Source organism: Hemitrygon akajei, chromosome 27 (genome assembly GCF_048418815.1).
Source record: "Hemitrygon akajei chromosome 27, sHemAka1.3, whole genome shotgun sequence".
Taxonomy (NCBI): Eukaryota; Metazoa; Chordata; class Chondrichthyes; order Myliobatiformes; family Dasyatidae; genus Hemitrygon; species Hemitrygon akajei.
The window spans coordinates 38222814-38246583 of record NC_133150.1 but is presented as its reverse complement, the minus strand read 5'-3'; the positions used below and the strand labels follow the sequence as shown (position 1 = coordinate 38246583).

The 23770-nt window shown below is 44.9% G+C and overlaps 1 protein-coding gene across 4 annotated transcripts in view; it reads left to right on the top strand.

Moving 5' to 3' along the window:
* LOC140717270 (transcription factor SOX-13-like) overlaps positions 1-23770 on the top strand; it is a 207532-nt gene that overhangs the window by 160945 nt on the left and 22817 nt on the right. For 3 of the 4 annotated variants that reach the window (XM_073030688.1, XM_073030686.1, XM_073030689.1), the window contains exons 3-10: positions 1753-1855; positions 5873-5959; positions 7135-7307; positions 8923-8991; positions 11937-12054; positions 15239-15315; positions 16879-17044; positions 21190-21228. In XM_073030688.1, coding sequence (XP_072886789.1) covers positions 1753-1855; positions 5873-5959; positions 7135-7307; positions 8923-8991; positions 11937-12054; positions 15239-15315; positions 16879-17044; positions 21190-21228 — 832 coding nt within the window. The remainder of the gene's footprint in view (positions 1-1752; positions 1856-5872; positions 5960-7134; positions 7308-8922; positions 8992-11936; positions 12055-15238; positions 15316-16878; positions 17045-21189; positions 21229-23770) is intronic. The other variant, XM_073030687.1, reaches the window with a different exon arrangement.

Sequence of the window (23770 nt, the reverse complement as noted above, 5' to 3'; positions counted from 1 at the left end):
ATACCATAACAGACAACACAACAGCAACCAGTAATTTACAAAAGACAATGTACTATTGTTTGCACTGAACAACCATGAGTAATCAACAACCAGCACAAATATTGATAACCAAACTTAAATGTGAACATATGGGCAGACTAAATAATTATCAGTAAACCAAAGAGAGCAGGAAAGACTGTTGAATGGGTGTTGTGCGGGGACAATTAGGGTATTGGAAGCTGGATAGCTACAGGAAAGGAACTTCGAAGATGACGTGTAGTCCTGGTGGTGATGGACTTATTATGTCTTCCTGTTGGCAGTTTGGTGACTGCTAGGGTGGGTGGGGTCAGCAGTAATTTTCCCAGCTCTTTTCTTCGCTCTCATTACTCCTAGAGGACATCAACCCCAAGTCCCGTGGTTACGTCAGCGTCAGGGCAGTCTTGCCTGCCTTGCTTAGTGCAGCCTGGACCTTTGAGAAACATTGCAGAATGTTGAAAGGTGATCACTGGGAACACGCAATGAACCGGGCACCACGGAGAGGGTGAAGTCATAGATACAGCAGGGAAACAGGCCATTCGGTCCATTGAGTCAGCACCAAACATCAACCAGCCATTTACACTAATTCTACATTGGTCCCTTTTGTTTTAGAATGATCCATAGACATGAGGAAACTTTTAAGATCAAAGCTGAGTTTATGGTGACCTTCACAAGTGCTTTGACAATAATTCCCCAGTTGCTTGCATCATTTTTAGTGGCAGGGTAAGAGATAGTGGAGGGTTGGGAAGACTGTAAGAGCTGTGGGAGATGATAGATCTTTTCACTTGTTCTGGAGTAACACAACCTGTTTTGTTGACCTCATTCACTTTTTGCCATCCAGTCAACCTCTGTCCTTCTACTCTCTTCAAGTTCAAATTCATTTTATTGTCATTCGCCAAGCACATGTACACCACCAAATGAAACAGCGTTTCTCCGGACCAAAGTGCACAACACGGTACAGAATAACTCAGACAGAACACAGAAAGCAATATTGCCACAAATGAATTAACAAATAACAAGGTGCATTTACGACAGAAGTTAAAGAGTGAAGAGTATAGCACTACTGGCGCTTCATACGTGATGAGGATGGGAAGCACCTGGTGAGAATGCATTCCCGCTTACCTTTGAACAGCATGAATCATGCAGACGGATATTGCCCACTGCGTAAGCTTAACTATGAACAGGCTCTGCAGAATGAAACCCAGACAAGCAAACTCCAGCAGAGAGAGTGGTCAGGTAGCAAACCTTTGGATCTTCCTCTCTCTCTCTCTCCCTCCCTCGCCCATGCTTCCCCCCTTTTTGTGACGCCCCACACTCCTTTTGTTCCCCATCCCAGGCATTTTCCCTTCAGCCTTGCCGCCATGCTCTTTTCTCTCCATACCTGAAATATTCCAGTAGCTGTTTCTCAGAGTAAAGCTCCCTGAGTAAAGTTGCCACAGTTTGGGAAATCAACTGGACAGACCTGGCATTGCCTGTGGATTGTGCACAGTTTACGGTCGTTCCGTGAATCACTTTTATATCTATTCTGGATTATGCGCACCCCCTTTGTAGACAAATGATATTTCCTCTACAGTTGTCTGTCAGGAAGAGTTTCACATGGCAAGTATGTTCACCCAGTTGAGCTGCTAGGCACAATGCACGCGTTTGTTTATCGCGACCTTGTGTTCCTTAGTGCCAAGTAAGAGCCTGTGCCCTTGTCAGTTCAAACTAACCGAATTCCTCCATTTGCAATGCCAGGCTTCATCCTCACCGAGAGACGATGGCCACCAGGACAACAGTACGTTCACCATTGCATTAAGCAACCTGGAGAGAATGGATTTCACCAAGAATTTAACAGAGGGTGAGTTCAGGCCAGAAAGCCCATTGTAGAAATGCATGAGACTGGTTCAACTTGTGGTAGGGAAACATTCTTCTGCTGGGCTTCTGCAGTTATTCAGGGTTACAGAATATCTTCCATCTTCAGCTTGTTCCTCAAGTGTTGGTTGCAGTGTTCCTCGGCAGAAAGAACGAAGGTTTCAGCATAAACACAAGAAATTCTGCAGATGCTGGGAATGCACAGCAACACACACACTAAATGCTGGAGGAACTCAGCAGGCCAGGCAGCATCTATGGAGGGGAATAAGCAGTCGATGTTTCAGACTTGAAGTGTCTGGGCCTGAAAGAGTATCAGTGGGCTTTTTAGCTGGCATCTGACTCAGTTCTTTCCCTGATGGATCCTTGGGAATGTTATCCCTAACTGGATGCATTGTGGAGCCACTAAACGGGACTGGCTTAAGCATTCTCTTCCTCGTATTCCGCACTGCTTTAGTGTCCCTGAAACCCATCCACCCACACCACACACACATGCACAAACTGTTCAGTCACGGGAGTTGTTACAAGGAAGGGTGGAGGAACCATCCCACTGAAGAATGGTCATAAAGTCGGAGAGTAACACAGTACAGAAACTGGCCCTTTGGCCAAACCCATCCAAACTGACCAATACACACGTCGATTCTGGCCTGCATTTGGCCCAAGTCTCTGTCACCTTCCCTGTCCATGTACCTGTCCAAATGTCTTTTACCTTCCTCAATGACTTCTTGTGGAGGCTCGTTTGATGTACAAGCCATCCTCTGTCACGTTTTTTATGCCATGTACCAATACCATTAATTAAGGGGTCCGTGGACCCCAGGTTGGGATCCCCTGATCTATGTGAAGAAGTTCTCCCTCAGGTCCCTTTTAATTCTGTCCACTCTCACTTTCAACTCAGACCTACAGTATGCCCTCTGAATTTTAATTCCTTTCTGTTGGAAGAAAAAAGACTCTGTGCATTCATTCTGTCCAAGCCCCTCATGATCGTATGCATCTCTATGCAGTCTCCCTTCAGTCTCCTGTGCTCCAAGGAATAAAATCCTAGCCAGCCCAACCTCCCCCTATAACTTGCACCCTCGAGTCCTGGGAGAGGTCACGACACCCAGATATCCAGCTAAGGTTGGAGGGTGAGGAAGAGGAGAGAAAAGTTATTTGTAACCCCAATTTAAAACCGTTGATTATAGTGATAACGCACACCATGGTTTCCCAACTTTTGATTTAATCTGTAAGCCAACTCCAACTGCACTATCATTTTGTGTTCTATATGAATACCTTTGTTCATATGGTGAGCTATGATGTTTAATCTATTCATTAGCTAGATTTACAGAGAATGGGTGAAATCCTGGATAGACTGAGCCTTTATACTGAGATTTTCACAGAAGGATATCCAAATATTATGATTCAGTGCAATCAAAGTTGGCTTTATTCCCATACAAATTGTGTGTGAAGACATAAGCCTTGAATGCAATGTCTCTGAGCTGTGAGCAAGGTCAGTACTATACCACATCGCCCAGGAAACCCTTTGAACTTCAAGAAAGTTGCAAGTTTATTTTATTTATCTGTGATAACTTCTGGTTGCCAGCAGTTTATTCTCACAGCTTCTGAGAATGAGCCACCTTCTTGAACTCTTGTAATCCTTCTGGCCAAGGTGGGCCCATTCCAAATGGGAAGAGAGCTCCAGGGTTTAGACACAACAACGATGAAGGATCGAATGTTGTATTTCCAAGTTAGGAAGGCCTGTGGTTCGGAGGGGAACCTTCAGATGCTGCCATTCCTCTTTATCTGCAACCCCTCTTGCTGGTAGAAGTCACGGGTTTAGCAGGGACTGTCAAAGAAGCCTTGGAAGGTGGTCAGAGTACATGTTGTAGATGGCATTCACTGCGGCTGCCTGAGAGGATCTTGACCTGCTTGGGTGGGGTCGAGTTATTCAAGTGTGATTGGAGCTACACCCTCCCCTCCAGGTTTTGGGAGAGCATTCCATTGCCCTGATACTTCCACTTTTCCTGTGAACTCCCAAGGTTTTCTCCTTTCGGACTGATAAGAATCACTTGTTGCCACAAGTTAGGAGCTCAGGGAATAAGGTGTGACCTGGGAAAGGTAAAGGTTGACCATCAGCCATTTCTGTTGACTGACAGGACGAGTCATGATATCCTTTGAGATCCCAGCCACTGTTCTTCACGGCTTGCAGCTGTCAAACAAATTTCGATGCGGGGTTGGCTCCAGTCATTTCCAGGGTCCCTAGCAATATGACGTGCAGAGAACTCTGCTCATCATCCACCTCGCCCCTCATCAGAGACATGCCACCATAACTTCTTTACAAAGACTTTTGGTCAGGTACTTGGAACACCTGTTTTCCCTTTGACTGTGAGGCTAAGTACAGCTCCAACACCATATTCAGGTTTGCTGATGACACCACTGTGTCAAATATGGTATTCAGTGTACGGGAGTGAGATTGAAAATTTGGCTGAGTGGTGTCATAACAACAACCTCTCGCTCAGTGTCAGCCAGACCCAGGAACTGATTGTAGACTTCAGGAGAGGGAAACCAGAGGACCATGAGCCTAGAAAGCATCATCTATCATCAAAGATCCTCACCACCCAGGCCATGCTCTTTTCTCGCTGCTGCCATCAGGTAGAAGGTACAAGAGCATCAGGACTCACATCACCAGGTTCAAGAACAGCTACTACCCCTCAACCATAGAAACATAGAAAATAGGTGCAGGAGTAGGCCATTCGGCCCTTCGAGCCTGCACCGCCATTCAGTATGATCATGGCTGATCATCCAACTCAGAACTCTGTATCTGCTTTCTCTCCATACCCCCTGATCCCTTTAGCCACAAGGGCCATATCTAACTTCCTCTTAAATATAGCCAATGAACTGGCCTCAACTGTTTCTTGTGGCAGAGAATTCCACAGATTCACCACTCTCTGTGTGAAGAAGTTTTTCCTCATCTCGGTCCTAAAAGGCTTCCCCTTTATCCTTAAACTGTGACCCCCTCGTTCTGGACTTCCCCAACATGAGAAACAATCTTCCTGCATCTAGCCTGTCCAATCCCTTTAGAATTTTATACGTTTCAATAAGATCCCCCCTCAATCTTCTAAATTTTAGTGAGTATAAGCCTAGTCGATCCAGTCTTTCTTCATATGAAAGTCCTGCCATCCCAGGAATCAATCTGGTGAACCTAATCAATATGCTGAACCATCAGGCTCTTGAATAAAAGAGGATAACTACACTCATCAATTGAGATGTTCCCATACCAATTATCTCATTTTAAGTTCTCTTTATCTTGTTATTTCAAGTTCTCGTTATTTATTGCTATTTATTTGTGGTTACATTTGTGCAGTTTGTTGTCTTCTATGCTCTTGCTGTTTTATTGATCCTGTTTACAGTTACTATTCTATAGATTTGCTGAGTATGCCTGCAGGAAAGAGAATCTCAGGGTTGCACGTGGTGTCATGTATGCACTCTGATAATAAATTTTACTTTGAACCTTGAACCATATTTGTAACATCTTCCCCCTCTCTGCCCCTTGGTCTCGGAGAAGTTTAATGCATCAGGGAATGTCTAGAACAGGGTCTTCCAACCTTTTTTATGCCATGGACCAATACCATTAAGCAAGGGCTCTGTGGACCCCAAGATGGGAAGCCCTGGTCTAGAATTGTAGAGAAATTCACGTCAGAAACAGACCTTTCAGTGCATTTACACTAATCCTATATTAACCCCTTTATTTATTCTTCCACATAGTCCACAGATTCTTCCCTTGGCCCACACACTAGGGAAAATTTACAACAGCCAATTAACTTATTACCCTGGTGTGGGAGGATATAGGAGGAAAATTCACGCGGTTATAGAGTGAATGTGCAAACTCCTCACAGACAGCACCAGACATTGTGATTGATCTGGGTCTATGCTGTTGTGAGGCAATGGCTCTACTAGCTGCATGATTGTAATTTATGTCCAGTAATTCTTGGGCTTTCTCTAACTGGTTGTCCCTCTCGCTCTCCTGCAGTTATGCCAAATATTGAGAAGTTACTGTCCAACGACTGGAAAGACAAGTTGCTGGAAAAGTGTTCATTGAACAGCAAAGATATCAAAGGTACAATGTCAGTGCTCGTGCTACACCTTCCTGTTGCAGTGGGCTCTGTCTCTCTAGCCTCCGCAATTTAACTGACTGCAATCTCCACACCTCGTGTTGTCCCTCCTGTGGATGTGTCAGACAACAGCTTTTGAATAGGGGAAACCGACTGCTGGTTATCAACGCGGTATCCCTGGAAAGCCTGGGATTTCTTGTTGTACGTGAAAACAGAAGGAGCTTATCATTTGCTAAGCAAATGGTCAAATTCACAGCACAGCAGGCAGCATCAGAAATGAGGTGTTGTCGTTGAAATCTTGGTGACAAATGCAGAGCATGGTCAGAGTTTTTTCAGGGAAACTTTTTATATCAGGACACACCAAACACTCTCATGCTTGTGTTTCGTGTACATGATCCAGCTATTTTCCACCCACTGCACACTTTTGGGTAGTAATGAAACCTCAGAGTCTCCCATTGAAAGCCCATGCTAATCTTGAGGTGCAAACCATGTTGGTTAAGTTAATGAGGATTGACTGAATCTGCCCACTGTTAAAATGATGGCTGATTCAGGTTAATCAAGTTAAGGGGCATAATGTTTGTTTGACGCCTGGCTTGTCCTCAGGAAACATCGTGCCTGCAGTTGTAAACCTTTCCATAACCTGAGCTAAGATGGAATCCATAGTCATTCCACCAAATGAAGAGATGCCTGTCAGAACTAAGAGCTTGAACTGTAGATATATCGGGATGGCAAAGGTCTTGATCATCTAATGCAAGGGCAGTGTTATAAACTCGTCATGAAGAATTATGACTCATTAAGCGGTTGTAAACCTAAAACGGGTCACTTAACTGGGAATTTCAGGCCAAACTCATTTTAAAGACAGAGGTACTTATGTAAATAGGATGGGGGCAGGTATCTCACAAGTACAATTCACAGCAGATAGTCTAAAACAGCTTCCTGGGCAAGCTAAAACTGTTTAGCAAAAATAATCTGAGGTGATGAATAAAATTATTGTTTTAAAACAATGTCAATGTTATCAGAGATAAACCTTTAAATGAAACTACATCAGTGGGAACACTGGCTTAGAGCTGGGTAACTTTCATATGGTTGCTGCTTTATTAAAATCATTCTGGCAAGTTTCTGTGCTCTTCATAGTAGTTTTTTTCCTGATTAATTCAGTGTCTGTTTTTGGATTGGCCAGGAACGGCAGAGAGTCTGGCAGAGAAGGAACTGCAGCTGCTGGTGATGATAAACCAGCTGTCTAGCCTCCGGGAGCAACTACTGACGGCTCATGCTGAGCAGAAGAACATGGCAGCCATGTTGTTTGAGAAGCAGCAGCAACAAATGGAACTGGCCAGGCAACAGCAAGAGCAGGTAAGTGGAAGACAGCCGCGGGAGAGCGAGGTCGACAAGGGTGCGATCGATGTCTGAATTGAAGCTGAGGCTCTGGTGAAGGTTCTTCAGCCTCAAACATTGAGTCTGATCCTCCTCCCATCGATGCTGCTTGATCTGCTGAGTTCTTCCAGCAGATTCGGTTTTTGTTTCAGGTTTGCAGCATCTGCACAGTGCCGCAGCAGGTAGAGCCACTGCCTCACGGTGCCAGAGAGCCGGGTTCAATCCTGACCTCTGGTGCTCCCTATGTGGAGTCCACACGTTCTCCTGTGAACTCGGTGTTTCCTCCACCTTCCCTAGTTTCCTCGCACATCCCAAAGATGTGCGGGTTTTTAGGATAATTAGTCAGGGTACAGTGTCTTGAGGTTAGATGGATGGTAACAAGGATGGGAATGAAAGGAAAATAGGTTATGGGGAAAGTCGGTGAATTCTGTGATCTGCTATGGATTCAGTGCTCTACAGACACCAGCTAAATAAAATTGGAGAAGAGTAGGCCACTTGGTCGTTCAAACCCATCCCATCTTTCAATATTAGTAACAGCATCAAAGTTTCCGGGGAAAAAGCAGGAGAATGGAGATGGGGAGAATAGTAAGTGAGCCATGATGGAATAACTGAGGAGACTCAATAAGCTGAATGGCCTAATTCTGCTTCTGTGTTTTTTGGTTTTATGATGATGGTTCATCAGCCCTGTGTCTCAGCACTTCCTATCAGAATCCGGTTTATTAACACTGACATAAATTGTGAAGTTTTGTTGTCTTGTGGCACCAGGACAGTGCAAGACGTAAAAATACTACAAGTCACAATTAAAAATGAGTGCAAACGATGAATAGTGAGGTGGTGTCCACTGATTCACGGACCATTCTTGTTGTGTTCTGTGTTGCTCTGCCAAACATTGTGGGAGTGCTGTGTTGGTGCCAGAGTGTATGGCAGCTCTTAGGTTTGTTGGTTGTTGACGCAAATAGTGTATACTTTGATGTACATGTGATAAGTAAATTTGAATTGTGAATCTTCAGAAATCTGATAGTGAAGAGGCTGGACCTAAAATTTTGAGTGTGCATCTTCTCCCTGGTGGTTGTAATGAGAAGAGATGATGTCCTGGGGATTGAAGGTCCTTGATGATGGACGCTGCCTTTTTGTCCCATCTCTGGAAGACTGGGTTTAGCTTATTAATGTCACGTATACCAAGATACATTGGACCACTTGTCTTGCATACTGTTGAGGTAAAATCATTACGAATTGCCTTGAGCAAGAAAAAAGTAAAATGATAACAATGCAAATAAACGGTAGATACTACTTGTGCAGATGGAATTGGCTGAGTCTGGGCTGGATCTCCCTCTTTTTGAAGGGAGGAGGAGGGTGTTTTTCCAAGGGGAAAGGGAGCCTGGTTTACTAACATCCTTCAGGAAATAAGGTCTATAGTCCTCATCTATTCTGGGCCCCACAGAATCCACAAATGTTTGTACTTCTTTGGTCAGAATCCCACAGCAGATTTTGAAGTGACACGCAGGTTCTCCTGAGTACCCTGCTCGTGTTTATGCCTCGACCAACTTTCCTAAACCATTGAGAGGTAAAATCTCCGTTTTTTCCTCCATCACAGATTGCCAGGCAACAGCAGCAACTCATCCAACAGCAGCACAAGATTAACCTGCTACAGCAGCAGATCCAGGTAAGAGACCAACCAGCAACTGCTCGACGCAAGAGTCCCCGAGAAACTGCTGAATCGGCATCTCGGTCAGGGTTCCACACGACTTTTCTACCTCCCGGCACTCTAGATAATGGAAATCACAGAACCCTGGGCACCTGTCCACAAACCCTGGTGCTGCAGCTAGACAGTCCATGCACGGGTCGTGTGGGTAATGCTTCTGTAGGTTGCAAGCTGGAAACTGTAGCCCTGATGAGCCTCTTGACCACAAATTGTAGGGTTTCCAGTTTGCTTAGTTTCGAGCCTCCTGTCCATTTGATCTAATGTACAGTCATTGTTCATCTGTTATTTAAAGTTATGACAATTGATGGTAGGGTGGTTAAGAAGGCATATGATGTGTTGGCCTTCATTAGTCAAGGGATTGAGTTCAAGAGCCACAAGGTTATTTACAGATCTATAAAACTCGGGTTAGCCAGCACTTGGGTTATCATGTTCAGTTCTGGTTACTTCATTAGAGGAAGAAGGTGGAAGCTTTAGAGAGAGATTTCCAGGGATGCTGCCTGGATTAGAGAGCATGTTTTATGTGGAAAGGCTGAGTGACCTAGATCTTTTCTCTGGAGTGAAGGAAAATGAGAGGCACCTTGAAAGGTAATAATAGGTGTAGATAGCATTCCTTTTTCTGGGGTGGAAATCGCTAATACCAGATAACATCCTTTTAAGTGGAGTGGAGGAAAGTTTAGGGGAGATGTCAGAGGCAGGTTTTTTTACATAAGGTAAGTGCCCGGAATGCACTGCTGGGGATGGTGATAGAGGCTGATACATCAGGGACATTGATGAGACTTTTAGATACGCACGAGGCTGAATGAAAAGTGGAGGGTTATGGGCTGTGTAGGAGTGAGAGATTATCATGGTGTAGGCCCAAACCATGTTCTATGAGACTTCCTTTTGATTTGCTTCAGGATCTGTTGTTGGGAGAGAGCTAAATAAAGTCAACGATCGCTTAACCTCCACCAGATCATCTACCAATTCTACAATGAATTGTACCACTTTCCCTGGTAGACCTTGCTGAGTTCTTGCACCCCGGGATTATCTGATACTCATGACATTAATGCTACCTGTGATTTGATAATTGCAAGGAGTTGCCAATAAAGAGTTACATCTAACTTTCCAATCTGAACTATTTAATAAAGACCACCACTCTATGATGAGATACCAATTAAGTGTCACACACACAAAATGCTGGAGGAACTCAGCAGGCCAGGCAGCATCTATGGAATAGAGTAAACTCTTGACGTTTTGGGCCGAGACCCTTCATCAGGACTGGAAAGGAGGGGGACAAATCAGAGTAAGAATGTGAGGGGAGAGAATGAAGAAGACAGGTGATAGGTGAAACTGGGAGGGGGGTGGGGGGGGTGAAGAAAAGAACTGGGAGGTTGATTGATGAAAGAGATAAAGGGCTGGAGGAGGGGAATCTGATAGGAGACGATAGAAGACCTAAGAAGAAAGGGAAGGGGCAGGAGCACCAGAGGGAGGGGATAAAGTGAGGGAGGGCCTGCTGAGTTCCTCCAGAATGTAGTGTGTGTTGCTGTGGATTTCCAGCAACCGCAGATCTTCTCGTGTCTGTGATCCATTGAGTGACCTGTGCTAAAGAATTCTGTACAGTAAAAGAATCAGGGTTATTATCACTGACCTGTGTTGCAAAATTTGTTGTTTAGCAGCAGCAGTAGAGTGCAATACAGAAGAATGGAATATACAGAACTGTGCAAAAATCAGGCACGTGCATTGCTGGGGAGCTGAAGATTTTTGCACAGTATTGTGAGTAATTTTATCTATTGCACTGTACTGCTGTTGCAAAAAAACCCCCAAATTTCATGACATAAAATGAGCGATGATAACCCTGATACTGATATGGGTCTCTATTGTGGACTGAGAGTGGGTAGGTAGAGAGGGGAATCATGGTTGAGAAGAGGGAGGGAGCAGGAAGCACCAGAGAGACATTCTGTTATGATCAATAAACCCGTCATTTGGAATCAAATTACCTTGCCTGGTACTTCACGGCTGTGTGTGTCTGTACCCACGCCACAACACCCCCTCCCCTAGAACTCCTCTGCCACCTGTCCCACACCCCTCCCAGGGCGCCTCACCCTGGCCATTCCCAACATCCTTTGCTCCCACCGGATTTACAAACTCGCTCTCCGCTCCACGTTGACAAATACATTGCTGTGCAAAAGTCTTAGGCAGCCTAGCTATATATATGTGCCTAAGGCTTCTGCACAGTTACTGTATGTAAAGCTCAATTCAATTAGTTAGGCAAAAGTGTTGAGATACTATTAGTTGTGCTGTCATAGTAATGAGCTGGAAATCCAAGTGACCAAGTGAATGGATGTCAAATCCCATCAAGGCAAATTTCAATGCAGTTAACCAACGAAACTAGGAATGGAAAGCACGTCTTGGCAGTACTGATCCTACAGCCACTGGTTTGTCAGACAAACTCGCTCGGCTCCCTAGTGATCATTCGGGAAGAAGAAGAGCCAACTTTAACCGGTACAACCCATGTCTTCCACCAGAAACCCGGGCCCCGCCTGCACCTTACACCATTCAACAAGATTCTGACTGATCTGAATTTTGACTCATTTTCCCTCGAGTGCAAATCTGAGCAAGTGTAATTTTGACCTGAAGTACTGCGCGGAATGATCAAGGACAAACCCCGCCCTGCGGGTGGAGAAAGTGAATACTCTTGTCACAGTACATGTCTGCGTGGCGCCGTTCTGACTGAGGGGGGACACAGCAGAACCAATGCTTTCTTTAGCTGCGATGTGTTCTTGGGTGCTTCCCACTAAGATGATTATAGACTTCAGAAACGTAGTTTTTCAGTAACAGTGGCATTGATTATTGTGTAACTTTATTGCAAGATTATTAGCTGCAATATATTTACAATTTAATTAAACGTGGAATATCTTGCCTTTCAGCAAGTTAACCTGCCTTTTGTGATGATCCCAGCCTTCCCTCACAGTCCTCAGCCTCTTCCTGTCACCAGTGATCCCCAGATGGGTCTCCCAATGCAACCAGGGCTTTCCTGTAAACCAAGTAAGTGGCTTTTTGATCTCGTGTGGACCTGTTGGTTTAACAGAGGTCTGACTCTAGTAGTTAATTTCCATTGAGAATGTATATTCAGCCATCTAATCAATAATTGTACTGTACATGACTGTCGCTGTGTGAAACTGAGGCAGGTACTGTAACTGAGCAAAGCTCCAGGATCATCCCAACTAGAATATTGTGTTCAGTTCTGACTATTCAGGAGAAATGCGATGGTATCAGGGAGGCTTTGGAGGATGTTGTCTTTGCTGATGGGTTTTAACTTGAAAAAGATCTAACTAGGCAAAGCAACACACACAAAATCTGCAGATGTTTGTGTAACTAGGCTAAGATTATATACTTTGGAACATAGAGTAAAGTCAGTTGTATGAAGTTTTTACACACACACACGCACGCACTCGTGTACGTCTTTTTACATAGTAAATTGCTTCAAAGGCATTGACAGGACACCGCTAACCAAGCATTGATAACGAAGAAAGGTGGGCAGATGGGTTTTAAAGGGTGAGATGATGAATTAGGAGTCAGAAGTGGTTCTATCATAATCTATCATCATTATGTGCCGTGTTGTATGATGTGGGCAAACATGGTCTTTCCATGACTAGTGGTGTCCCACAAGGATCAGTTCTGGGACCTCTACTTTTCGTGATTTTTATTAACGACCTGGATGCGGGGGTGGAAGGGTGGGCTGGCAAGTTTGCAGATGGCACAAAGATTGGTGGTGTCGTGGATAGTGCTGAGGATTGTCGAAGATTGCAGAGACATTGATAGGCTGCAGAACTGGGCTGAGAAGTGGCAGATGGAGTTCAACCCGGAGAAGTGTGAGGTGGTACACTTTGGAAGGACAAACTCCAAGGCAGAGTACAAAGTAAATGGCAGGTTACTTGGGAGTGTGGAGGAGCAGAGGGATCTGGGGATACATGTCCACAGATCCTTGAAAGTTGCCTCACATGTAGATAGGGTAGTTAAGAAAGCTTTCATAAATCAAGGGATAGAGTTTTAAGAGTCGCGGGGTAATGATGCAGATCTATAAAACTCTGGTTAGGCCACACTTGGAGTACTGTGTCCAGTTCTGGCCACCTCACTATAGGAAGGATGTGGAAGCACTGGAAAGGGTACAGAGGAGATTTAACAGGCTGCTGCCTGGTTTAGAGAGTATGGATTATGATCAGAGATTAAGGGAGCTAGGGCTTTACTCTCTGGAGAGAAAGAGGATGAGAGGAGACATGATAGAGGTATACAAGATATTAAGAGGAATAGACAGAGTGGACAGCCAGCGCCTCTTCCCCAGGGCACCACTGCTCAGTACAAGAGGACATGGCTTTAAGGTAAGGGGTGGAAAGTTCAAGGGGGATTTTAGAGGAAGGTTTTTTACTCAGAGAATGGTTGGTGTATGGAATGCACTGCCTGAGTTAGTGGTGGAGGCAAATACACTAGTGAAATTTAAGAGACTACTAGACAGGTATATGGAGGAATTTAAGGTGGAGGGTTATATGGGAGGCAGGGTTTAAGGTTCGGCACAACATTGTGGGCCGAATGGCCTGTTCTGTGCTGTATTGTTCTATGTTCTATGTATGGAGATGAGGGCATCTTCCCCAGTCTTCGCATTGCTGTTCAGACAATGCTAACCATTGCAGTTTCCATCGCCAGCTGTGAGAGATCATTCAGCAAGTTAAAACTAATACTTTCATATTTGAGAGCCTCCATGGAACAAGGCAGACTCTGTGATCTTGCTTTGCTGAGTGTAGAAAGAGAAGAAACTGAAAAAACGGACTTTGATCACACCGTAGACCAATTTGCATCAGTGAAAGCAAGGAAGGTGCAGTTATAATTTTCATGTAGTGCCATAACTTGTTAATTTAAAGATTAACAAGCTTGACTTGTATTTTTGAGCTGATATTATGGTAAAGTTATCTAAAAGCTGGGTGTCAGATATTTGGACTGGCGCAATTTCAGTGCTTGCCATAGGCGCTATTTTCCGTAGATACGCCCCTGATCACTAGTTTTAGTTTCATGAGTTTTTATCACTACAAGATCGTTCACATTTGTTGGTTTCGTAATAAAGCATCAAATGTATTTTTTTTCGACTTGAAACTCAGTTACTTGAAAGCAGGTCACGCAGTATCAATTCCCACACCCGGTCTCTCAGTGGTTTTGGTTTATTTTCAAGTAACCGCTACACTAGTTAAACCAGCATAAAGCTGATGGACAAAGGATATCAGGCCAGAACTAACGTCCATTTCATAGGGGCATAGATAGGGTAAATGTGCACAGTCTTTTCCCCAATGTCAGGGAATCAAGAACTAGAATACACAGTATTCTAGGGAGAGAGAGGAGAGATTTGATAGGATCCTGTGGGATAACTTTTTTTTACCTAGAAGGTGATCCATACGTGGAATGTGGTTCCAGAAGAATTGGTTCAGGCAGATATGTTAATACTTAAAAGATACTTGGACAGGTACATGGATAGGAAGATTTAGGACAGGGGTTCCCAATATTTTTTATGCCATGGACCTTTATCATTAAATGAGGACCCCAGGTTAGTAATCTGTCATTTAGAGGAATATAGGACAAATGGAGCTTAAATGGGAACCTTGGTCAGCATGGACTATTTGGGTCAAAAGGACAGTTTTTGGACTATATGACTCTGTGTCTCAATTCCCCCCCCCCACCCCCCCCCAACTTCCACCCCTGTCCCACTGGCCACAGAATGATTCATGGTGCCCCTCCCCCCCCCCCATGAACCAAAAGATACAACATTGGGGGAGGGGAACAGAAGACTTCACAAGTCTTCCTCTTACCTCAGGTGTGTATTAACTCCCTTCATTAACAAATTGACCAAACGTTCAAAATCTCCACATCCCCATTTTACCAGCCACTTTACAGACACTGGATTACGCTAAGGCTCAGTTTTATTCTCCCAAGCTAGTGTTTGGAGATTCCAGGGCTCCCTTGATGGTGGAATTCAGTCAGTGGGTACGGCGTAAACTACAGAGGTTAGCGGGTTGGCTTTACTCAGGAAGGTCTCACTTGGTGTCTTCAAAAGTGGAGAGAATTGAAGACAGAATGCACAGCTGACAAAGTTTTTAGTTTAGTGTTTGATTGTCTGGGGTCTCTATCATTTGTTTTGCAAGTTCTAATTTTTAATTTGATTTTGTTTTCCCATTCCACCTGCCAGGTGACTATAACATGCAGTTGTTGCCAACTCCCCCAGGAGCCAGGAGGACGCCAGGGCCAAGTCCTGCACACTCTCAGGTAAATGAGGCAGGGAATTAGAATCCTGTGTATTGTCACTGACGTGTGTCATAACATTTATTGTTTTGCAGGAGGAGTACAGAGCAAGACATTAAAAAATTTAAAAATGCATTAAGAAATAAAATAAGTAAATAGCGTAAAAGAGATGTTGTTGATAGGTTCATGGACCATTCAAAAATCTGATGGTGAAGTTGTGCCTAAAACATTGAGTGTGTGTCTTCAGGCTTATGTATCTCCTCCTTGACAGTAGAGGGCATGTCCTCGATGGTGAGGGTACTTGTGATGGACGCTGCCATCTTGAAGTACCTCCTTTCAAAGATGTCCTCAATGATGGGGAGGCTTGTGCCGCGATGGAACCGGCTGAGTCTACAACTCCTTGCTGCCAATCCAGTGTGTTGGAGCCTCCATACCAGACGGTGATGTAACCAGTCAGAATACTATCCAGAGTATGGCTGTAGAAATCTGCTAGAGTGACAGACCGAATTTCCTCAAACTCCCAATGAAGACTAGGCACAGGCCTGCTGTCTTCATGATGGAATCACTACGCTGGCCCCAGGTTAGATCTTCTGAAATATTGACGCCCAGGAGCTCGAAGCTGCTCACCATTGCTACTGCTGACTGCTCAATGAGGATTGCTGTGTGCTCCCCTCCCCGAATTCCATAACCTACCAGGCCTCGGACTTCAGATTCGCCAACTTGCGTACCTAGAGGCTCACCGGCCCTCGTACCTCTGGCCCGCAAGGACCTCCAATCCCGAGACCTGCCGACCTGGGAGGGTCTCACCGGACTAGGGTGTTACCAGTCCTCCTTCTCGTTGGTCTTCGACCACAGTGCTCGTCAGCTCAACACCCGTCCATGGATGTCCTTTGTCACGCATCCACCTCACTGGCCTGCAAACTCTGAGCGCAGAGTGGAAGCCGAGACTCTACCCTAACCTCTACTGCCTCCACGTCTCTGCCTAAACCCTCACCTGACCCCTAATTTCCTGTCAGTCCCCGAAACCATCACTATGAACCTAAAAAAAAACACCTAAGACTGAGCCTTGATCTCGATGGAGACCGCACCTCGGCGCCATCTCGACCGACCTGTGTGGAAGGATCATTTCAATCTGACTGTTTTATTCATTTTCCCCTTGCCCACCCTTCCTGGTAAAGAGTATGAATGCTGGTAATCTCTTTCAATGTTTGAAGGTCTATCTGTCCCTTTATTATGACCCAGCTACCAACGGTTCTCTGCTTAACTATAAGCTGACTAGCAGTGTGACTAATGAAAAGCTGCACCAACAAGCAGTCTTCCAGAGGAACTCGATGGGTCATGTGGCATCTGTGGGGGAGCAAGAATTGTCGATGCTTCAGATTGAAAATCTGCACCAGGCTTTGACCTGATTCCCTTTCCCCACAGATGCCGCTCGACCCCCTGAGTTCCTCCAGGAGACGGTTTCTTGCTTCAGATTCTACCAGGCTCTGCTCGGCTTTCGAACGTCTATTGAGAGTGGGGGACAATGAGTAACTTAACCTTGGTTAGAAAATCTGATCTTTCCTCTTTAATTCCTCCTGGCTTTAGGAGGAAGCGTCCCAGCCATTGAATCTGACCGCCAAGTCTAAAGGAGGAGACGTTTCAAAGTCTCCGTCACCTCCACAGGCTAAACATAGGAGAGGTCCCTCACCTTCCAACTTCGCAGTCGCGTCGGAGCTGCAACCGAGCACACCGTCATCCTTGTTAACCAGAGGTAACTTGCATTCAACCTTGTGATTCTGCTGGTCTGGAGGAAGGCATATTAGATTAGATTAGCTTGGTGAAATCTACATTGAAAGCCACAGTGAAATGCATAATTTGTGTTAAATCAGCGAGGATCATGCTGGACAGCCCGCTAGGGGTGTCGCACTTCTGGTGCTGGAAGTATGCCCACAACTCACTAACCCTAACCGCACTGCTTTGTAACATGGGAGGAAACCGGTGCACCTGGAGGAAACGCACGCACGCAATCACAAGGCGAATGTGCAAACTCCTTAATGGTGGTGGTGGGAATTGAGCCCGAATCGTTGATCACTGGTTAGTGCTGTAAAGCATTGTGCTAACTGCTATGCTACCGTGCCTGTAGCACAGTAAGAGCATATTAATATTCTGTTACCTGTAACTTTTTTGCTGCTTGAAGATTCAGCCAAACATTTTAGGTTTGAAAAATCGCCTGTGGATCATAGAATCCTAGAGGCCACCACATCCATAACTATAGTAGTTCAAGGTAAATTTCATTATCAGTGTATATGTATATATGTCACCACATACAACCCTGAGGTTCATTTCCTGCGGGCATGCTCAGCAAATCTATAGAATAGTAACTATAACAGGATCAGTGAAAGATTAGCCAGAGTGCAAAAGACAACAAACTGTGCAAATGCAAATATAAATAAATAGCAATAAATAACGAGAATATGAGATAACAAGGTAATGTGTCCTTAAAGTGATATCATTGGATGTGGGAACATCTCCAATGGATGGGCAAGTGAGTGTAGTTATTGGTTTTTGGTCAAAAGTCTAATGATTGAGGGGTAGTAACTGTTCTTGAAACTGGTGGTGCAAGTCCTGAGATTCTTGTACCTTCTACCTGATGGTAGCAGCAAGAAAAGAGCATGGCCTAGGTGGTGAGGATCTTCTTTCCTGCAACAGCGTTTCATGTAGACGTGCTCAGTGGCTGGGAAGGCTTTCCCCGCGCTGTTCTGGGCACACAGCACTATTTCCACATCTTCCCGTTTTCCAGTACTTGCTTTCTAAACTTGTTGGCTTTGACAATTCATGCGCTCATTCAGATGTTTTTTTCCCATGGGGGTGAGGTGTTTGTAGAATGAGCTACCACAAGAAGTGGTTGAGGCAAATACAGTAACAACTTTTAAAATATAAAATAAAACACGTTCATTGGAAGGAAACTGGACCAATAAGTGTATGGGATGATTCAAACATAGATGGAATTGATAGCCAGCTACTGTTTCCAAGGGTGGAAATGGCTAATCCCTGGGGTGCACATTTTTAAAGTGACTGGAGGAAAGAGTGGGGGAGGGGTGGTGTCAGAGGTAAGTTCCTTACAGAGAACATTGAGTGCATGGAAGACCTTGCCAGGGTGTTGGCATTAGGGGCATTTAAGAAACTCTTAAGAATGATAGAAAAATGGAGGATTCTGTAAGTGGGAAGGGTTAAATTGATCTCAGAGCGGGATAGACACAACATTGTGGGCCAAAGGGTTTGTACTATGCTGTAGTGCTTTATATTTTAAGTACTAACAAGCCAGACTCAATTAGATGGGCAGTTTGGTCATGGGCCAGATGGCCCAAAGAGTCTGTGTCCATGATGTGTGGCTCTCATCCAATGCTGTGAACGCATCTGCCTCCACTACTTTCTCAAGCGCTACGTTTCAGAATGACAAATATTCTCCTCAAAACCCCTGTAACTCTCCTGCTTCTCACCTTAAACCCGTGCCCTCTAGACATCTCTGCCATTTCCTACAATCTCCTTTCTCCATGCCTCGCAAAATCTTGTACACCTCAGTCAAGTCCACCCTAGAGCATCTCCGCTCCAAGAAAAACAAACCTAGCCTGTCCAGTCTCTGCTCATACCTGCAACATTTCATTTTGGGATTCATCCTGGTAAATCTCCTCCACCCTCTATTACATAGAACATAGGACACTACAGAAGAGCGCTTCCACCATTTTTGGCTTTCTTGAACACTAGGTCGTACTGGTGCAGTTCAATGGGCAGTTTTGTTTGACGGACGCTCCTGTAGATTATTGTTCCTGGTGTGGGAACAAACACTGCACTATACTGGAGCCTGGCCACTTCCTTGCCTCTATTTCCATGTGAAAGTAAATGCTTTGCATTCTCCATGGCATTTTTCAATGCTTGCCTTTCCCCGTCCAGAGTGCTTGGCCCGTGTCATACTTACACCCATCCAACAACAGGCCCTTCAGCCCACAGAGTCTATGCTGAACATTAAGCATCAACTCACACTAATCCCAATTTCATCCCATTACCATATCCCACCTCATCTATGCTAGGGGCCGTTTTCAGTGGCTAGTGAAACCACTGACCCATATGTCATCGAGTCATAAAGAGATGCAAGGAAACAGGCTCTTCCACCAACCACTGGTCAATAACTGATGCTGAACATTAACTACTCGTTCCACACCAATCCTACATTTATCATGTATTTAAGGTAGGTGGTAAAATTTGGTCGAATTTTCCCAAATTCTACCATCCGCCTGCACTCTAGAGGAAGTTAACCTGTCACTCCATGTGTCTTCAAGACATGGGGAGATACCCGAACATTTGAGGGAACCCACAGTGTCACAGGGAGAACATGCAAACTCCACACAAACATTGTCTGAGGCTGGGATTGAACCGGACTAAAGAAATCCCTCCTTGTCTCTGTTCTAAAGGAGCGTCATTCTATTCGGAGGCCATGCTCTCTTGTCCTAGACTCTTCCACTACTGGAAATACTGTCTGCCTGTCCACTCTATCTAGTCTTTTCAATATCTGTTGGCTTCAGTTAGATCCCCCTCTTTCTTCTAAGCTCCAGCAAATACACACTCAGAGCCATCAAATGTTCCTCGTATGTTAACCCTTTCATTCCAGGGATCATTCTTGAAAATCTCCTCTGGACCCGCTCCAATGCCAGCTCATCCTTTCCTAGATATGGGGCTCAATACTCTCACAACACTCCAAATGTGTTCCTTCTAACCCTCAGCATTCTGTCCTTGCTTTTATATTCTAATCTTCTCAAAACTAATGTTAACATTGCACTTACCTTCCTTATTATTGACTCAACCTGCAAATTAACCTTTGGCGAATCATGCACTAGGACTCCCAAGTCCTTTGCACCTCTGATTTCTGACTTCTCTCCCCATATAGAAAATAGTCTATGGCTTTATTCCTTTTACCAAAGTGCATGATCATACACTACACTATATTCCATCTACCACTTCTTTGCCCATTCTCTTAATCTATCTCCCTGCTTCCTCAGGTAGGATGGCTGGTGGCGCAGTGACATCAGCGCCGGAACCTGGAACGGAGGTTCCCAGATTCAAATCCAGTCCGGCCATTCCCGAGTACACTTTCCATCCTTGCCGGGTTGAGTGTTGAGCTCGCAACTCGACCTCATAAAATAAAGAAAAATACTGCAAAATGTCTGTGTGAGGAGACACCTTCTGTTCCACACCTTGTAAGGCATGAAAATGCCCTACGCTGGCCTCACAGGTCTGAGTAGACATTATCATCCATAAACTTGGCCACAAAGCCATCAATTCCATCATCTAGATCATTGTCATATAACATGAAATCAAGCAGTTTCCACACCAACCACTGCAGAATACCACTAGTCAAAGGAAGCAACCCTTTACTCCCACTCTTGGTTCCTGCCTATCTTCAATCCATGCTAGTGTCTTTCCTGTAGTACCACAGGCCCTTATCTTGTTTAGTAGCCCCATGAGCTGTGGCTTGTCAAAGATCTTCTGAAAATCCAAGAAAACATGCACAACCTGTGACAGTGAGGGCTCGTGACTGTGGATCTGAATCTCACCAGTTTAGAACTACAGCTGACCAAGGGAGGAGGAGGTTTCCTCCTGTTGATGTAATCACAAATCACTTCTTGTGCTCTGGGTGAGCAGAATGCTTGGTAAATTACCAAGGGCAGATTATTGTGGCTTCAGAAACCTGTGTTGGGTTTAAGTAGGTACAGAATCCAGCACCCACACTCCGAGCAGAAGTGCAATACTTGCTGTGTGTTTCACTGTGACTAAAAGGCTTCTGCATTGGGTGGGGGACTTCACAGATCTCTTTATTTGGTAGGATACTAACTTTCCTTTTCAACTGCCTTTCTTTAATAGAAATGATAAGTAAAGAAGTTTTCTGGAGGATTCACTGGGGTCAGTAATTGTTCATTTTTACATTTTAAGCTTGTGTGTCAAGCCAGAAGCCTGCTTGGCAGCTTTTTTTGTGATGTGCTAAGAGCTTCCCCCAGACATTAAGTTGGGGCTGTCGTCTCATGTCCCACACATGCAGAATAGTCTCCACAGCCAACTGACCTTCCCAGTTGGTGGAGGTAGGAGGGCAAAAATGTTAGAGTCAATGGGAATTTAGGGAGGAACAGGTTTACAAAAGGCAAACAGTTGAGAGGCGGTGCTGGAGGAAGTTGTGTCAGGAAATAGGCTGACAGTGGTGTCCATTCGAAAGAAAAATTAAAGAAGAAATGTAAACGCGGTGATCCCACAATTATTTCCCAGTTACACTCCTCCCTCTCCAAATCTGAGTCCGTAAGTCCTTTCTCTCTGGCTTTTATAAGTACTGTACAGGAGAATTCCAGCAAAGCAAAGATGAGAAGTAATAGTGGAGAGCCGATGAGATATATTTAATGCAGATTCTCCCTTGCTGTTTGAGCAGGACCATTAAACCCCTAAAGATAGATGATTGTGTGAAAAGAATTGCTACTTTGAGTTGTCCAACCATGGTCTAAAATCTGTTAAGAAACATGCCAAAGTGCCATAAGATGGGAGGGAATGTAATAAATGCAGGGTCCCAACATTGCTCAGTTTCATCTGCAATAAGTTAACGAGTAAATAGCTGCGAACGTGGCAGCTAGAAGGCACTGGGAGTGAGGAGTGCACAGTATCCACTTCCCAGTAGGATTGACCTCTTTCCTGCATGTCATTCTATCCTGGTTATCCCAGTGAGCAGGTGTGAGACAGCACTAGTTCCAATACATGGAAAGCTAAGTCTCATTTCCAGTACAAGATGAACACATGTGTTCATGTGGAGTGTGCATCTGTGGCTCATTGTGTAGGAAGCAGTTGTTTGTCGCTTATCCATGCACATCTGTCTGTCTGACCGTCTGTAGTATCTGTCTCTGTCCCTGTGCAACTGTCTCTGTCTGACTATCTGTAGTGTCTGTCTGTCTCTGTCCGACTGTCTCTGTCTGACCGTCTTAAGCGTCTGTCTTCCTCTTTCTGTCTGTGTGCAATTGTCTGGCTGTCTGCATGCTACACATGCGTCTGTGCATCTACTCTCTGTCTATGTCTGCTGTAGATCATCTCCTCTGGCAATATCCAGAGGCAAGACAAAGGCCACCATCGACCTGCTCTGGCAGCTCATTCATTACCATCTAATTCTGTTGGAGAAGATAATGAGATGGTCTAGAATGGATCTGAGGTCCATGTTGGACAGTCAGCTGTCATTTCACTTTTGTACTGTGGATCCAGTTAACCCCTCTGCCTTGACTTCCTTTCTCCTTTTGGACATTTCCCCACGTTCTAGGACACCTGAGACAATTTGCTAAGAATTCTGACCTCTGACTCTTGGACACAGGACAAGACAATGTTAGATTTCTGATTGGCATTTTTCTAAGTCTGGCGTCATCACCAATCAGCCCTGTCTGTGTCACACTCACTTCCTCTGTGTCCCCGTAGTCACTGAACCTGCATTTCCTTCCTGTTCTTCTTCCTTAGTTGGGCAGCAGCCAAGAGCACACACAACTCACCTCTCCCTCTACAGCCCTCACTAAAGTAGTCACACTCCCTCCCAATGTTCTCAGACCTTGAGGGCGGATCTGGTTAAAACCCCTCCTTCTGACGACAACTCACAGTCACACTTCCTGATTTATTTTGTCTACTTTTCCTGCGTTAACACCCTGTATTATCAGACAATGGAACCTTACCTCAAAAGTTTTGAATTAAAACAGCATATATCTTACACTTAGCAACAAAGTCTTCCTTGACAACAACCCACTCCCAATTCTAAATCAGAATCAGGTCCAATATCACTGGCGTATGATGGCAAATTTGTTGTTCTGTGGCAGCAGTGTATTTATGTACTATATGTATGTGTGTGTGTGTGTGAATATTTATGTATGTAATTAAATTAAATAACCAGTGCAAACAGAGAGCAAAAGTAGAGAGGTAGTGTTCATGAGTTGGTTCATTGTCCACTCAGAAGTCTGATGGCAGCGAGGAAGAAGCTGTTCCTAAATCTTTGAGTGTGTGTCTTCAGGCTCCTGTACCTCCTCCCTGATGGTAGCAATAAGATAAGGGCATGTCCTGGGTGATGGGGGGTCCTTAATGATGGATGCTGCCTTTTTGAGGCATCATCTCTTGAAGACGTCCTGAGTGCCAGGGAGGCTACTGCCCACGATGGAGCTGGCTGAGTTGGCAACCCTCTGCAGCTTTTTTACGATCCTATGCAGTGGCCCTTTCCATATCTTTCCAAGGAGGACACGAGCGGTGCTGCTTTGGAATTTTGCTCCCAAGTCGAGTGCCTTCCAGGTTTGCATATAGCATGCCAATCCTTCAGCATCATTAAGCCCTAACAGGGGGAGCTCCATTACATCACAGAATTAATGCAGGTGGAGCAGGCGCCACACTGCCATCTTACAAGTCATGAGGGACGGGCAATAACTGCCGGCCTTTCTGCCCGTGC